Source organism: Habropoda laboriosa, unplaced genomic scaffold, assembly GCF_001263275.1.
Source record: "Habropoda laboriosa isolate 0110345459 unplaced genomic scaffold, ASM126327v1 scaffold89, whole genome shotgun sequence".
NCBI classification, from domain to species: domain Eukaryota; kingdom Metazoa; phylum Arthropoda; class Insecta; order Hymenoptera; family Apidae; genus Habropoda; species Habropoda laboriosa.
In genome coordinates, this window is record NW_017100263.1 from 2,749,630 (window position 1) to 2,767,191 (window position 17,562).

The 17,562-nt window shown below is 37.3% G+C and overlaps 1 protein-coding gene across 1 annotated transcript in view; it reads left to right on the forward strand.

The window, feature by feature from the left end:
* The window catches only part of LOC108573036 (patj homolog), a 102,049-nt gene that overhangs the window by 46,125 nt on the left and 38,362 nt on the right, over positions 1–17,562 (forward strand). Inside the window, exon 3 of the mRNA XM_017935392.1 lies at positions 15,943–16,077. Within this exon, the coding sequence (XP_017790881.1) occupies positions 15,943–16,077 (135 nt within the window). The remainder of the gene's footprint in view (positions 1–15,942; positions 16,078–17,562) is intronic.

Below are 17,562 nucleotides of genomic sequence, written 5' to 3' on the forward strand. Positions count from 1 at the left end.
AAACAACGCAATCGCGCTCTTTGGCATTTTTGGACACGGGATATGACGAGCGATATCGCGCCGCTTGGCAATTTTCGATCGGGAAATAAGAAAGGCTCGTGGCACTCAAACGGTTAAACTACTTGTGAATTTTACACTAATATGGTATTTGTAATGAACTCTTTGTCACCTTGGAATCAATGCTACAGGTATCAATAATAATGTGACAACAAATTTGTCGAAACATTTAGAAAGTTGTAATTTTTTTCCAGAAATTTTTGCGTAGCTTACAACTCACAATTTGTCGTGTACTCGCGTCGGTTTGAGTTATGTTTCAAACTTGGATCACGAGAGAAAAATCGGACTGTTTTCTAACGAGGTCTGAAGCGATCCCGGAATACCCTTTCTCCAACGTTATAATATAAACGACTTGATTATGCGTTCAGCGCTCGGACTGATTCAATACTTGGTTGTTTAACGTTCAGAATGATACTGATTCGAAATTCAGAGGAAGTCACGCATCTCAGCTACTGAGGGCGGAGTTTAATTTTGGAAGTGAAAAATGGGAGAAGTAAGAACATTAAGTATTGGTCGTAGGGTGTGGTGGTGGTAGAAGGTGGTGGTAGAAGGATGAGGTGTCGGAGTTTTGGGGAATTCCGAAAAAAGGAGATAGGACATGAGAGAAGGAAGACACTAGTTCAGTAATTCTAATTTTGTTCCCCTATTTATGTTAAAAGAAATCTTGTTCCCAATTTAGCGACCTTGATGTCTTAAAAATCGCCATTTTGTTACGTAAATACTTCTTACTACTATGCAGGGTATTTCATGTAACTTTATCAATTAAAATATTTCTGCTTCTATTAAAATTTCATAAAAATGTTTTCTACAAAAGTTGCATAATTTTGTGAAAGTCATCGTATAGTAATAATTGCTTTATTCCGTTGGGAAGGGTTGACGAGATACAAAGATCAACTTTGCCTTTTTAAATGGAATACATTTTTTTTTCTTTTGTGTTAGTATCCGGTAGAAAATTTAATAGAGAAATTCAAGGACTTATGATAATAAGTTTTGTGAAACACAGCGTGCACGACTTGAGACTATTATTGTTCGTTAAATTTTAGATTATTTAAAATGAAGTACACGTTCGTTTCTTTCGATGTTTTTTTAAATATCTTAATAACAAAGATGGAAATTTTAATTGGTGCCGCAAGAAAATTGAATTTGGAGAAATAAAGAATGCACGTTTACTCGAAAATTTGTATATTTTTCTATTACATTCGGAAAGTTTATTCATCTTATTTATTATTTGAATCATGTTAAAAAATATTTACAAATTACTTTTATTAGACAAATTCATCAATCAAAATACACCTAGCTTTAGTCAAAACTTGTTTCTGCACAGATTCTCTTCGTAATGAGTACAAGTAGAACCTCGTACTCTTCGATACAAACTTTGACAGACTACGAACATAAATTTAAATAAAGAACCAGTTAACCGGTTTGAAAAGTATCGTTAACATTCGTGTCTTTGGACAGCTACTCACCAGCCTTGTTATATTTACGAAGAGGAATCAGTCTCTCCGTTAAAGTGGAACAAAGTTGAGGCGTTTAAGAGCATTAAATTTTGCTTTACACCTTTTGTCGCGTTTCCAACGATCCGCTCGGTTTAATCTTTCAGAAGGAACACTTCGTATTAAGTGAAAGTTCGTCATAAAAGAGTGTAAGTTTCTCTCGCGTAATCGTATCAGTTAGATTCGCGTTTTCAAATCCGTTTCAATTATTATTCGTTTTGGACAAAGGGGGGACTTGGATTTGAAGGAGGAACATGAAAGGTAAAGTTCACTCGAAGAAATAGAAGAAAGGAAGCCTCTATTTTGTCTCCTTGATAAGAAGGTTCCTGTGGAAGTTGAATAAACTCGTCGGAAAGTTGCTTTTCCAGCCGATAAGTCGGGATTCAATTACCCGATGCGGGCGAAATCGCGTCGAATGCTTTGTGGTAATTGAAAAACGAACGCAATCGAACTTTCTTTATTCTTTGATAGCCACCGTGTCGATAATAAGCTCGCGTATTCCGGAATTCTGTGAACGAAAGTTGTCCCTTTTATTAACATTCTGTTCGATTCGTTGTGTGACAATGGAATTTCGTAAAACTTTCATCGAGTCTTTGAATGATTTGTACAAATTTTCCCTGATCTTTCATGCAGTTTTTCTAAGATATGGACTATGTACGATATCAAATTTTGACGAGCTTACAGATGCTAAATATTTCAGTACTACGCGACGAATTTCTTCAGAAAATTCAAGTAGATACTATTTGTACGATGCTCGACTCGTGAACGAGACTGTTTTAAACTCGAACGCGGTTAGTATCGTTGCGCTCCCGACAAATTAATCCCGGAAGGGCAAAATTATAATAGTTGGTGTGGTGGTGCGTGTGTATGTATTAAGTCGGTGTATCTCGTGATTGGTTGGAAGTTGAAGGTGGTGGAAAAGAAGGAATCGAAAAATGCGGATATGTGATTGGATGTTAGGAAACTAGTGGAAGGAGAACGTGAGGGCGAAGGTGGTGTGCAAAAGTTTAAATGATGTGGGGAAAACTCGGAAAAGGGAAAGGGATAGGAAACATGACCAGGATGCGACCTGAACTGCTTTATGATAGGGAAGGAATTTGTTAGGGACTAGGAAGACGGCTGGAAAGGACTGTTTATTATTTTATGATTCTTTATTGGCCGGTGGGCTGCGCGACCGGACACTATTGATACTTGTGTTATACAGTAGCCGACGGATTATTGTTGCGAGACTACATTTGTTGAAAGGAATTTTTAAAAACAAATGTTCTGTTTCTTATTCTTTTCGGAAAAATTTCTCTCAAGTTAAATTTAAATTCAGTATTTTCCATTAGATTGTACAATCTTTCTTCCTTATATGAAATATTTATTTCATACCCGACATTTGCCGCGCACTTCCCTCGATATCCACGCTGTGCCAATGCGTTTGTTCACGATCGCGCGCGGACGAGTCCCTGCACTCCCGTGCCTGGACGCGGGCTCTACGCGCGCTCTGATTGGCCAGTGTTTTTCGTTAATAATTCAAAAACGAAGCTTCAAACAACATTTTGGTAAAGGAAAAAGTTGTTCAGAGTCACCCCAGCAACCCCCCATTTCCGGGTGTTCGAGGAGTTACGGGACACCCTGTATTTCAAATTTCAATCTGCCAGTCGATACTTGTTAAAATAGTGGATTCAAGAAGGCTAGTAATATTATTACAAAAGGATTCAATTATCAAACAAGACCAATTATAAATGAATTGAAGTTAATTGTGGAAGTAACATAAATTTTATAGTTACACAAAGTTTGTCCAGTTTAATATTACAATACCAAAAGGACACTGATAAAATAATACACGAACATATAGGCTTAATTATCATTTTGATTTGGCAACTAAATATAAATTGTTTTGGAGAGAGAATTGTAAAGTTGTAATTCTTCGTAATTACACAACTGAAAATTACATTTCAAAATTTTGAACAGCAATCAACCATTTTCTTTCCATCAGGCACGTATAAAAATGTTAGATACTTGGTTTAACGTGACAGTTGTTACAACTATTTTTACGTTTGCTTTAATCCTTCATTAGTATCTTTGGTAAAAATGTTTAACCTGGAATAAACATTTTTATTTTCTTACTTGGAGTCATTTTTATTCAACGTCCTGGAAAAAGGAAGGGCGCACTGCGAATTTTGCGAGCTCAAACACATTCCTACGTTTACGACTTTTTTCAAAGTACGAATAAAATAGGAAATTTTCCGGATGTAACCAATCCACGACGAACATCTAGTTTCAAATGAATTTTACGCGGTATCGTTCGATTCAGATTTATCCAGGTTTTTAAATAAATCTGTTGCAGATATTTCAACGCGAAAGGAACTGGGTAAGCACATTGCTTGAACGTTTTTTAAATTTCAACGCAGTCCTTGCTATTTAATAACTACGGTTCCACGAGCATATCAATTTGCATAAAATTAATTAAGTTTGAATTGCGTGGCACAAGCAATGTAACGTTGTATATGTAACAAGTACGTTTAACAATGTCAATTCTATTTTGATGAAATTAAAAAGAGGCAGCAAGAAACCAAAAAAAAAAAAAAAAAAAAAAAAAGAATGAACATATTTGTGGGACTAGATCTTCACCCGTAATACCTATCAACAAGAGCAATAACAACGAAGAAATCAAGAGGACGCCATGGTTATGAGGGCAGAGTATCGGCTTAGAGGTCTCGCCGAGTTCGATTCTCGCTTGGTTTCCCTCAAATTGTTCCTTGGTTCCTACATATTTAATCTCTGTAAAAGTTGAAGCGTTTTCTTTGCGTGCTCGCACTTTGACCGGGCAATTTGATTAAAGATTTTATCTGCGTGTCCACATGTGTTCTACATTTACGTATACATTGTAACGTCGTTTGTGTGTTAATTTTAGAATTTTGTAATCAACGCTATGCGGTATTTTACGACGCGTCGGGATTCGTGTCTGGCCAAAGATCAAACGAAAACTTGATTTTAACGAAGCGCCGCCAATAAATACGTCGCTGCACGACAACGTAATTGTAAGCCAAGCGGCATCAAATGATGCATTTCACTGATTTCTAACATCGGCCCTTCGTAAATCAATGAACCCGCTATCCGGACGTCGCTTAAGAATTTAATCCATTTTTCGTCGCGAAATTGGTCGAAATCCAAGAGGAAACTTCGAACCTAAATCTTCTTAGACAAATAAAGCTAATAGCCACTCTTCGTGTAAAAATCATTCGATGGAACTTCATTCTTTGAAAGGAAACCTTCTTTTTTTAACAAATTTCCCCCTCTTTTATATACCTACGTGTATTATATAAATTAGGAAATCACATTCGACTTTTACTCGTAGAAATCATGGATCTTACTTCACAATCTCAATTTGCTCGGAAAGCACTCGTTGAAATAAAAATTGCACCGGCTAACATTCGACTTTCACAAGGCATTTCTCGTAAAGAAAGATTACCACGGGGAAACTACAAGAAGGGAAACACAATGTGAAAGGAGGTGTAGGTGGCTTACTCTAGAAGTGTATCTAGAGTTCTGGACGCTAGCCATTTCCTAATTGTGTAACCTTTCTGGCGTCTAGCCTAGTAAAGGTCTAATAGATCTAATAGGTCAGGTAGAACAGTCTGCTCCTGCATCTGTGACCAGCATACTTGTGAATTTTACACTAATATGGTATTTGTAATGAACTCTTTGTCACCTTGGAATCAATGCTACAGGTATCAATAATAATGTGACAACAAATTTGTCGAAACATTTAGAAAGTTGTAATTTTTTTCCAGAAATTTTTGCGTAGCTTACAACTCACAATTTGTCGTGTACTCGCGTCGGTTTGAGTTATGTTTCAAACTTGGATCACGAGAGAAAAATCGGACTGTTTTCTAACGAGGTCTGAAGCGATCCCGGAATACCCTTTCTCCAACGTTATAATATAAACGACTTGATTATGCGTTCAGCACTCGGACTGATTCAATACTTGGTTGTTTAACGTTCAGAATGATACTGATTCGAAATTCAGAGGAAGTCACGCATCTCAGCTACTGAGGGCGGAGTTTAATTTTGAAAGTGAAAAATGGGAGAAATAAGAACATTAAGTATTGGTCGTAGGGTGTGGTGGTGGGAAGTGGTGGTAGAAGGTGGTGGTAGAAGGATGAGGTGTCGGGGTCTTGGGGAATTCCGAAAAAAGGAGATAGGACATGAGAGAAGGAAGACACTAGTTCAGTAATTGGAAAATCGGGACAATGGTTAATAAACTGAGTTCTGGTGGTGAAATTACCGAGGGTACGCGCTTAATAACGGCCCCGGCTAATCCTATGGGTCGCGGATTCTTCAGGCCCGTCTTACAATTTCCTTAAGCTATAAAAATAAAAGGAGAAAGGCTCGATGCGAAAATAGACAAAAAAATGTTCGGTACGGAACACAATTGTTCCTTAATTTTTGGTCAATAGTGTACGTATTTATGGAACAGACGTGTGTCTATATTCGTGAATCGTTCTGCCTGTTGTGTCGCGCCGATATTGTGCTACGGCCGTGGTTCTATGTGTGTGCACTGCTTGTTACCAAACCGCAAATCGGGATGGCTTATTATGAAAGTTAAGTGGCATTAATCGAGCTTAACCGTTTCGTCCCGCTGAAGAGTTCGTGTTTTGGGTTAAACGTTGACACACTCAGCTGCTTGTAGAATTATCTGCAAAGTGCTAATGAATTACGAGTGTGGATTTCTGGAGTTGTCGAGGCTGTTTGGGGTGGGGGAATATTCACAAACATCTCTTAATACGTGATCAATTATCGAAGACCTCGGATTTCTATCGCAGTGAATATTGTACAAAGTTGTGGATATTTGTTAATATTTTCATAAAGTCCTTTTTCCAGTGAAATTTATTTCAGAGATTCCTAAGAATATGTAATGCAACGAACTGTTTTATTTAACGAAGGTTTAGAGAATTTGTACATTCGTTAATTTGAAGATTCTGAAATTGGAAAATTTGGAAATTAAGCGATGTGGAAATTGGAAACTTTGAAGTGTGAAAATTTGAATGTTCAAATTTCGGAATGTTTGTGTCAATTTATTCTATTTCAAAAATCCGTGGAAATTCATAGGAAACATAAAATTTATGAATGAAAATAAAGATGACTATGTGAATGAGGAGGGAATTTGTATAAATCAGAATAAATCGTAAGTATTGTTGCATCGTTCGATGGTCACATCTGATTTTCACGAATTGTAGAACGCGATATATTAGAAATACGTGAAGTGTACAGAGAGATGCTTGCCCAAAGCGATTAACTGCGTCGCAAAGTTATGAAATTCATTCAATTACCGACTTAAAGGGAGCCCCACTTGGCTCGCTAGAAGTTATTGGTTTCTTTCGAGCAACTTCGTTATCGGTGTCAGAAGTAATTAACACCTCAATTTGGTATTAATCGTCCAATATTGGTTTCCCGTAATTCGATATGATTTCACGTAGGTACATCATTTTTCTCGTGGGATTCGTGTCGACGAAAACAATTCTATCTTACTCGAATATTGAAGAACAATTTTACATTTTTCTATGCTCAAAGTATTTTTTGCAAAAGGTGTAGGAATATAAAAATTGTTTAAAGTTTGAGAATTTGAAAATGGATAGTTCGAAAATTTGAGAAGTCGAGAATGCAAAATTTTGAAAGTTCCAAAATTTAAGGAACCGAGAATGCGAGATTTTGTATTTAAAATGAAATTTAAGTCTTAAATCTTGTAACAAAATTGAAATTGTAGTACATTTTACGCGATATTCAAAGTTAGAATTAAATTCATTTATCCTACGATTTTACAACGCCACATTTTCCATTAAATCTCTACTTTACTTGGCATTTTATTTTCCAACATACCTGCGATCTCAATTATTTCAGATAAGCTCTCTGTCGATTGTATTACCCTTGCCCACCTTTCCATTGATTTTTCCACTTTAAAGTTTCGCGATAAGAAGGGACAGCATCGCCGCGAAGGAAATTGTATTATCAGCGCTGTTTCTTACCTGCCCTGAAGCTATATTTCTCGACGTTTAACTTACTTTGATAAACTTGATCGCCAGAAGAACCGTCTTTAACAAGAAAGAAAGGAAGAAAAGGAGAATACCCACTTGAATGGAAGTAATCCATCGAAACTTTAAGGGCGTTTTCAAGGTGCAATTGTTGGCTTAACAAGACCTCTTTACTACTTAAATTCCTTTGTATCATTTAAACAATCTGTTCTTAAGGTAAAATAAAAACACGAATGATAATATGCTCGATATAAATAGACAATTGATTCCTTCGAATAAGAGAGGGTTGATAAAATCGGCTAAAACAATGAGGATTGTTGTGCAGTTTGAAAAAAGTTTAATAAAAATAGGAAATCTCAGTGTTGCTTTCGTTCGTATTTTCTGCCACCACTTTTGTTATTTTGTTGTAATCTGGCAAATCCAAGGACATTATTTTTATTCCAATTACAATTTTGAATTTGTGGTTTTATTAAATTCACTTGATAAATATTTTACTCCTCTTCAAAATATATTTATAAGTAGATATTAAATAAAGTTACGGCAAAAGTTGACAAGAACTTACACAGCACGAATCACTTTTCTTTTGACATATGAGCCGTGTTTCGTAGCTTGGCAATCTCGCTAGATTGCCCGCCCGTACGCGATCACCGAACGCGGATTAAAATTCCTCGGCTGGGGGTGTAAGGCCCAGCTTAACCTTTGGTCTCGTCGATGGTCGCGACGCTTCGATTTCCAAATTTCTTCAGAAATCGAGTGTTTCGAGTCTAGTCTCCGGACGATTGAGACTAGAATAATCTTGTGGATTCGAAGTCACTATTGCAAGTGAAGTCTCGCCCTGTCGGTGTTTGCGTCGTCACCTTCAGGTTGCTTTGAATACGCTGATTGGCCTTTTCTGAATTTCCAATCAGCGTACGATTAAAAATGCGAAGACGCCCTTTGGCCAGCCCTCTTGGTGCGGGAGTGAGGGCTATGACCTCGATCGGGGGGAGGTCCTCGAAGGTTCGACGATGACCGCGGGTATTTCCTCCAGGTTGACCTTTGACTGCAGAAACCGTTATGAGCGAGGTTTGGTCGACCCTTCGGAAGTTCTCGGTTTACGATATGGCCGATTGTTTGAACGAACGAAAGTGAAAGTCTAAGCTATTGTTTGAAAAACTCGAAACTCTACTCTTAACTATTACTCTTAAGGTGAAATTGCATACTATAAAAAAAATAAACTAAAACTCGAAAAAGGCTAATCGCGAAATTAAATTTGTAGGCACGTCCATGTCGTAAACGAACCTTCGAGGATTTTTACCGTATTGTTCCGCATCGGACGGAACAAGCCGTTCAGTGCACAAATCGATTAACTCCACTTTTTGAAAAATCTTAAATTTAAGTGTCAAAGCACTTGGTACAGTCATAACTTTTTATATTTATAATAATTTCTCGACTTCTCATTTTATGGAGTTAATCGATTTGTGGACTGAACGGCTCATATATCGTAGAGGGTACATTTCTAAGTAACGCGTGCTTTGAATTTTGCACCGGTCCCTTTTGGTTCTTCAGATATGCGAATTTGTAAACTGTACTCATTCCGAAATTCATAGCGAAACTGAACAGTACCCCTGAAGTGTACTGACGGTGAATATGGAATGGAATATTAAGCAAATGTAAATACAAAAGAAATGGTAAGTTAAGTTAGGTTACAATTTCTTCGAGGAGGGGGTGCAGAGGAAGGGGCCAACGAGTTTACTTTATAGCAAAAATCTTGAAAATATATCTCAAAGTTAAGGTCATAGAAAATTTATTTTTCTAGGAATATTATTTTTATGATATTTCAAAATCGCATATCTCAAGAACCAAAAGAGACCGCCGCAAAATTCAAAGCGTGTGCGACTTAGGAATGTATCTTTTACAATATATGTCAAAAGAAATATAATGAAATAAATGAAAAATTGAACTCTCAGATTACTAGTACAGAAAAAATTTACCAGATTATTACATAGAATGAATCAAAATATCGTGGTATAATACTTATTAATCAAAATACAGTAAATTCGAAAAATGTTCAGAGACTTGTTTTTTTACAAGTCGCCGTTTAAAAAACTTTTTAAATTCAAGTTAATTTCATATTTATACACATCTTTTGCTTTGATATATAATTTAAATGATTTCATTCTTCTTATCCATAGTTTGATTAATTATTATTGTGCTGTAGGTACAATAATATGGTAAAATAATTTAGTATGTACTGTATGAACAATGTAAGCTGTGTAAACTATTTTGTTGGAAAAATTTCGTTCCAATAGGATGTTTTTTGGAGTATGAGAAATACTGATGCGAACCGTGCGAATTTTCGAAGACTCACCCCTTCTTTTTCATTCTTCCATTCTCTTGTTCTCCTTTTTTCCGCATTCTTCCGTTTTAACGAGAACTATTGACCCATATCTCTCGTTCTTGTAATCTTCTTGCTTCTTACCTCGTTGCGGGCTCCAGCATTAATTAGAAAACTTCATCACGTTAATTGCGATATTTACACCGATGGGAAGCAATAAAAAAATTTGTTGTCATAAACACGAGTATGTGTAATAAAGTAACCCTTAAATACCCTTAGCAGTGTGTAGTAATTTCAAATTTTAAAGAACCGAAGAAAAATAGATTTAAATATGAACATTGTTTAACCAACAGGGGTTTATGGCACGGATTCCAAGCGACGTTACTTTTGAGAAGTTTTTCTACAAGTTTTTGATAACAATAGCCTATTCAAGCCAGAGGGCAAATCCGGCTTATTACCTGATGGCCGCGGAAATTCTCCACTTCTGCGGGCCACATGGTAAGCCGGTACTTGCCTCTGCGCGCTCAGTAACGGTAAACATGCCATAAACCCGTAAAGTCGACGTTTCGGCAAAATCGCCACGCGGGGCTGACACCCCCGTTTGGGACCGTCTCCCCCACTCTCTGCCTACGCCCTACTCCGCGGACTATGGGGGAGTGCACGAGGGCCTAGGAGAGCGGCTCCACTTTGAGCGCTCTAACACGCGACACTCGATATTCTTGATACACCAGTGCGGTCCAGTCCGCAATAATCGACATCACAAATAAAGCGCGATCACCATCGCGACAATAAGTAGTTGGCACATACACGTGCAATAATTACCAACGCCAACCCGACCTTCCAACCAACAAGAAGCGCGGGAAGCTGCGTTACCGAACATTATATCATAATGAATTAGAAAATTAATTCCTTTTCTGTTAGTTCAGTAATTTAATAAACTGCGCAAGATCCAAAGAATAATAAATTTCCAGTTGCTCTCAAGCAGTCAAATCGAGTAGACGTATTTACTATCGCCTGCTGTATACAAATAACTCTTATTGTGCCATGTCGGTGTGCGGATTATCACGCTGTGCCATTTTACCACGACGGCAGAATGCATCATAAAGTGTGCGACACCGGCGAGACTTCTGAACATAGAATCAAACATCCTATTGAAACGGTAAACAGTACATTTCTCAGCAAGGCACAGGCAATCATAATTAATACCACGGAAGGTACATCTGTCAAAGAGTACGTGCAGGCCGTAGTAAAAACCACCGGACCCAACGCCGTACGCTTCGTCTCCCGAATAACCAACGACAGTGTTTGCATCTATTACGATAGTAAATCTACAGCAAGAAACTTTCTAACCAACCACAAAACTCTACTCGTCAACAACAGGAACACCACAGTCAGACCCCCGCACCACAAACAATTGTCCTGTCCAACGTCTCCCCCACCGTACTCCATGGCCACATCGAAAAATTCCTAAGGAACCTCAGTATCAAACTGTCCACTAAACTTTCCTTCCTTCGAGCCGGATTACACGATCCTGGCTTTTCCCACATCATGAGTTTCAGAAGACAAATCTACATCAACACAGAATCATTCCTAATCACACACGATGACACCAAATTTTTGTGTCCACTGAAAAAGTCACTTGCCTCTCGTGCAAGGAAGGACACGTTACAGAATAATACGTTTCCTTAACACAACCAGCAACCACAAACTCCGAAAAGAAGACAAAGAAACCAACTGCAACAAGGCACAAAACAAAATGGAGCAAACGACATACTACATTAACAGTATTCGAAATAACACAAGTACCTCACCTGAAAACCAACCCAAAACGGCCAACAGGGGAAAAATGAAAATTCCAACACCAGGGCTACCGATCAACCTATGGTCATTCTTAAATGCAATGGGTGATGCTGTATTCCATTGTTAGGTGAACTTTGCATAGTTCGCAGGTTGGGGGTTAGTCTTTAATGAGGAGATATTGATGGGTGAGTTTCGTGTAGCGTATTAGGATTCTTGAGATCACGACTTGGTGAAGTTTTATTCCAGTTTTCTTTATTTTGTGTTTTAAATTAAGGAGTATAGTGCCTGGAGGTAGGCTGTTGGTGTAATAGTCGGAGGTTGGTGAGTTGGTTGCTTTGTCTGCTCTTTCGTTACCTGTAATGCCTATGTGAGAGAGAGGACCCGGACTATTGTTATCGAGTTGTTTTCTTGAGTTGATTTGAGGTAGGATTTTTGACATTTTTGAATGGTGGGATCGTTTGTCCACTGGTTCTAGATTTATGAGATGGAATTAATGGAGTCAGAGAAGATAATAAATTTTTTGTTTTGGTCGGTAGCTGAGATTTTGATAGCATGTTTTAATGCGTCGAGTTTACAAAAATGGTGCGATACTCCTTAAATACTCCTTAATTTAACATTAGACCCAACTTGGTCTAAAAGGATAATAAATCGATTCAAAATCTACTGCACTACCTAAAACATACGAACCTGTACAACAAATTATACATCTGGGCCTTGAGTCGCTAATAACCCATATAAATGGTTGATGCGACACTAAATAACTAATAGATAAATTTCTTTGTAATTTTCTCTTGCATAATTTTGAATTATAAATCGTCCATTTAATCTCTTCCATAGCTTAAAATTCGAATTCTTCTTTTCCATCGAAAATTTATACTCTTGTGACAACAGTAACATTTTCTATTTTTTAAAAAATCACTTTGCTCTTGTATAATAAGTGAGTATGGGTGTCGTCGATCGATGAAAAGTTTCACGATGTCCTCTGGCTACGAATTTCCTCGGAGACGACAGTGCATCATGCTTCTCTTTACATTTTTCCTTGCAACTTTAACGCATCTTCTTATCCATCGAGAGAGTACGCGCCTCTGGCTGCAAAAGTAAAAACGAGAAGAAATGGGAAAAAAGCGTTTTCGTGTAAAATCGTCCAACATTTCTTATTCCGTGTAATGTACACACTTCATTTGAATTTTTGTATTGTTTACAAAACATACTCATGAAGAAAGAAAAAAAAATGGAAATTTTCATATTATTTATAAAATAGGACCACAGTCCTGTAATTAAATATTTAATGAAAATATTAGGTGATGCATATGAAACGTGGTCTTTTGAAATGAAACTTTAGATATATTCTGTTTCTTCAAAAAATTTATAAAAATCATTAGTCTTTACATTCAAAAATTCTTTGAATATTGCTTTTAGAGTGCCTTCATTTCGGAATAATTTATTTGTCGAAAAATTATTCAGGTGTTTGAAGAAATGATAGTCTGTTGGGGAAAGGTAGAGTGAATAGGCCGAAATTTCACATTCTTTACCGTGGATTGTTTTTAATAATTTTTCTTAAAACATGGTCATCCTAGGACCCATCTGGCCTTCCTCTTGGCTCATTTCTAATGAAAAGCCACCAGTCTTGAATTTTGCACACAAACGTTGAAGTGCCCTAAGATTTACAGAACCTTGTTCAAATGCTCAGTTTACATTTTCAGCAATTTTTACCGCAGTTTTTTCAAGTTTAAGCTTATATGAACAAAATTACGCACATATTCCCATTATTCATCACGTCAGATAATACTTAATGTCCATATAATTGTATTGTGGACAATTTTACTATTCAATACACGTGTAGTACAGCAAATTCCTTCTTCTTGACTACTGTGGTAGTGATGAAGATTAAATTAAACGCAACAGGTCACTAGTGTTGCAAATCAAAATTACAACCAGTAAAACTCATACACTGGGTAAAACCCCAAGGAGGTTTTAGTGGGTAAGTATCCACACTACCTCTCCTCTCCACTCCAGGAGTCTTTGGAAGATTCCCCCCATGAAAAAAAAAGAGAAGAAGATATGTCCAAATTAAATGTATTGACTTACTTAAACATGTTAAAGTATTTGGAAATGCATATAATGACCATTCAATGAATAAAGTATGTCGATTATACGAGTATGCCACTCTGCGTTCGAAAGGTTAGGAGATATCGGTTTATAATTTTTTTAAGTATGATACACCTCTCCGAAAAATCTGAAAAAATTGTACATTAATAACCATAACAAGCTGTTAAAACTGTAGAAATATGAACATGGTCACACGAAAAACTAAAATAATAATATAAACGTGGTCATTCGGTAATTTTAATATAAAAACAGCATTTATAAACTTTCCGAATTTTTTAAAAATCGATTTCGCAGTGAACAATTCTGAAAAAATTCACAGACATGTACGCCATTGGGTAGCACATCCGTGATTTTTTTCATATGTTTTCATCGAGCAGAGCAAGAGAAGTGGAGCTTAAACTGTAAATTGCGTTTCGCCCTGTAACTACCCTAGTAACAGGGGAAGCAGCTTGATACTTGGCAAAACGGGTTTTCTTCGAGTGGTCTATTTACCATGCTTATACGGCTAGATCCTTTAATACACAATGTGGTATTGACTCGCCAATCTCAGCTGTTGAATAAACACTTCATTTGCACCGAGCTAATAATTCAAATTAAAAATATAAACTAAAATGTTAAGGAATTATTTTTTATTCATTTGTTGACATGGAAAAGAAGCTTTCCTAATTTCCCTCAATCACTGTGATATTAATAGATACACGTAGAATGTCACCTGTGTCCTCCTAAATTCGTTTTCATATTTGAAAGTCTCCATGGAAGCTAATTATATGCATAGAGTCACCTTTTATCTCGTTTTAATTACCATCGTCCGATGAATAAACATTTCCGTGAATATCGGCGTGGTCTTTGTAAAATAATTCCGCTTTTGAAAACGGTAAATTGATTTTAAAACCGCAAGTAATGTAACAGAGGATTAACGGGACCGTCAGACGAGCGTACCCCCCGTAAAATGTTTACCGAACGACAGCGTAGTACATTTTTACCACCCATTGTACCCAATTTTCTAATTAGCAAACTAGTCCTTTCCTTCCCTGATGTCCGATTTCCATTCCTACTGGGATTTTCAAAAACCCTAGCCACCTCGACCTTCCATCCCCACTTTTACCCTTTCCCTATCTTCTTACAAATATCCTAAGACCAATCGCCGAATTTCTATCGTTCCAACATTCTACCCCCAAATTTTAACTCCTACACCAACTCTCATTTCTTGTACTCCTCCAAATTTTCAGGCAGTCTTCCTTCGAACACCGAACGATACAGCCGAGTTTGTCGTAGAACCACAAACCGAGACTTGTACCTTGCATTAATACTTGTACTCCAGAGTCTCGCTAGTCTCTCTGTATAAGACATTCCAATCGTTGTGATCCAAGTCCCGTATTCGTGGACCGATACACCACATCAACAAAAATATGAATTTTTGTCAGAAGACTTTTTATCGCAATTCAATGCTTGTATTATTATTATTAATTAAAGTTTGAGAAAATCATCTATATTCTGTGTTTGGAACTTAAATTTTCGATTTAGGATTGAAAATTTCAAAATATTATATTTCTATTAAATTTGGAATGTGAAATTTCAAATTTGACAAAGATGAAATTAACAGTCCTTTTTTTTTTCAACGTGCATCTTTATCAATTTTGCCTAATGGTACGTAGGTTATACAATAAATGAACAATAAATAAAACCATGAATACGTTTCATATTGTATTTTATGATGCACGTACGAAAATTTATTAGCGGATTTCAGAGGACGATCCTGTGCATAAATTTATTTAATTTACATATTTCCGCCTGAAATATTTCCTATTGATGTATTGCTACTCTTATACACTCTGTAACAAAAGTTCCCAAACTCAGATTGCAAACACGTTTAATTTACACGCCGAAATTCTTTTTTATTTATACATTTTACATATTTGACGTCACTCAGCAGGGTTTTTTTCTTTTTTATTCTCTTCCATTAAATAAATTATTGGACTCAGAATCATTATACATAGTGTATAAGAGATATTTTATAGACCAATGTTTATTTTTTGTTTCCTTTTCCTTGACTAGTTTCTTCTTTCTATGAAACGAGATAGGCATCTAAATAATAGCGGATTGGATAGAAACGTCATGTGGAATTTATGTGTTTGTTCTGTTGCAGCTGAACACGGAATGGGCACAAGTTGAAGTTATAAATTTGATCAACGATGGCAGCGGTCTTGGATTCGGAATCGTCGGTGGACGCAGCACCGGTGTTGTCGTCAAGACGATCCTCCCAGGTGGTGTCGCCGATCGAGTAAGTTTATTACAATTTCATACGATCTTCTCCAAAAGACATGGTCGTATAAGAGCATTTTTTGGCCTATTAAAAATAAAAAGAAAGAAAAGTTCATCGGTAGCCGAAATATCATATGGCCTGAACGGAAAGACCAGAGTGGGGCGTATGCGACCCACGCGGCACGGAACGTGTTAAGGTATAAGAGATATTTTATAGACCAATGTTTATTTTTTGTTTCCTTTTCCTTGACTAGTTTCTTCTTTCTATGAAACGAGATAGGCATCTAAATAATAGCGGATTGGATAGAAACGTCATGTGGAATTTATGTGTTTGTTCTGTTGCAGCTGAACACGGAATGGGCACAAGTTGAAGTTATAAATTTGATCAACGATGGCAGCGGTCTTGGATTCGGAATCGTCGGTGGACGCAGCACCGGTGTTGTCGTCAAGACGATCCTCCCAGGTGGTGTCGCCGATCGAGTAAGTTTATTACAATTTCATACGATCTTCTCCAAAAGACATGGTCGTATAAGAGCATTTTTTGGCCTATTAAAAATAAAAAGAAAGAAAAGTTCATCGGTAACTTATTTCGTACGATAATAACGACAAGTGCGTCCCTTCGTTTTTCAAAATTTATTTGCTGAGAAGCAATCATTTTCATTCTCACTGTTAGGCGCAGCGCTTTATGACACGGGCGTGCCAAGGAGGCTATTTTTGAAATTAGGACTTGTAGTTCATTATTGGCATGTTTTAAGGATTAAAGTGCATCATGGCGAGAGAAAAATTAGAAGTCCTCAATAGCTAAACCGTGTTATAAAATGGGCCTTCCGAAGGGTGACTCAGGATCTACTGTAACGGTCACAGCCTGGAGGAAATTCGTGAAGCCACCGTTAAAGTGCATCCTGGCGAGAGAAAAATTAGAAGTCCTCAATAGCTAAACCGTGTTATAAAATGGGCCTTCCGAAGGGTGACTCAGGATCTACTGTAACGGTCACAGCCTGGAGGAAATTCGTGAAGCCACCGTCACCCCCGTCCCCAAAGCAACGCGCTAAGGGCGCAAAGAGAGGGTTGTCACGGGCATTGAGGCACGTTGATTGGTCGGAGGAACTAGTCCCAATATGCATAAAAGGACTAGAACCGCCGAAGGAATAAGACAAAATCGACAACTCAGTGCGATATTGTCCGCGACATTCGACCTTCACGCATTACGAGTATGCAAATCGTGACCAACTCGCGATATTCGACAACCAGATTGCGATTCACGGCAATCCGTCTGGTCCACATTGTGCCAACATATAAACCAAGTGCAATAATCCACTAACGCCAACCCGGCCTTCCTCGAATGAAGCGCGGGAAGCTGCGTTAACACCCACATACATATGTTAATATTCCACTGATAAGCTTATATTTGAAGGTAGAGTTAAATTGGCACATCGTGCTCTTCTACATAAAAAACAATCTTTTGATAATGACAAAAGACTGATAGGGTAAAAAATGCCTTTAT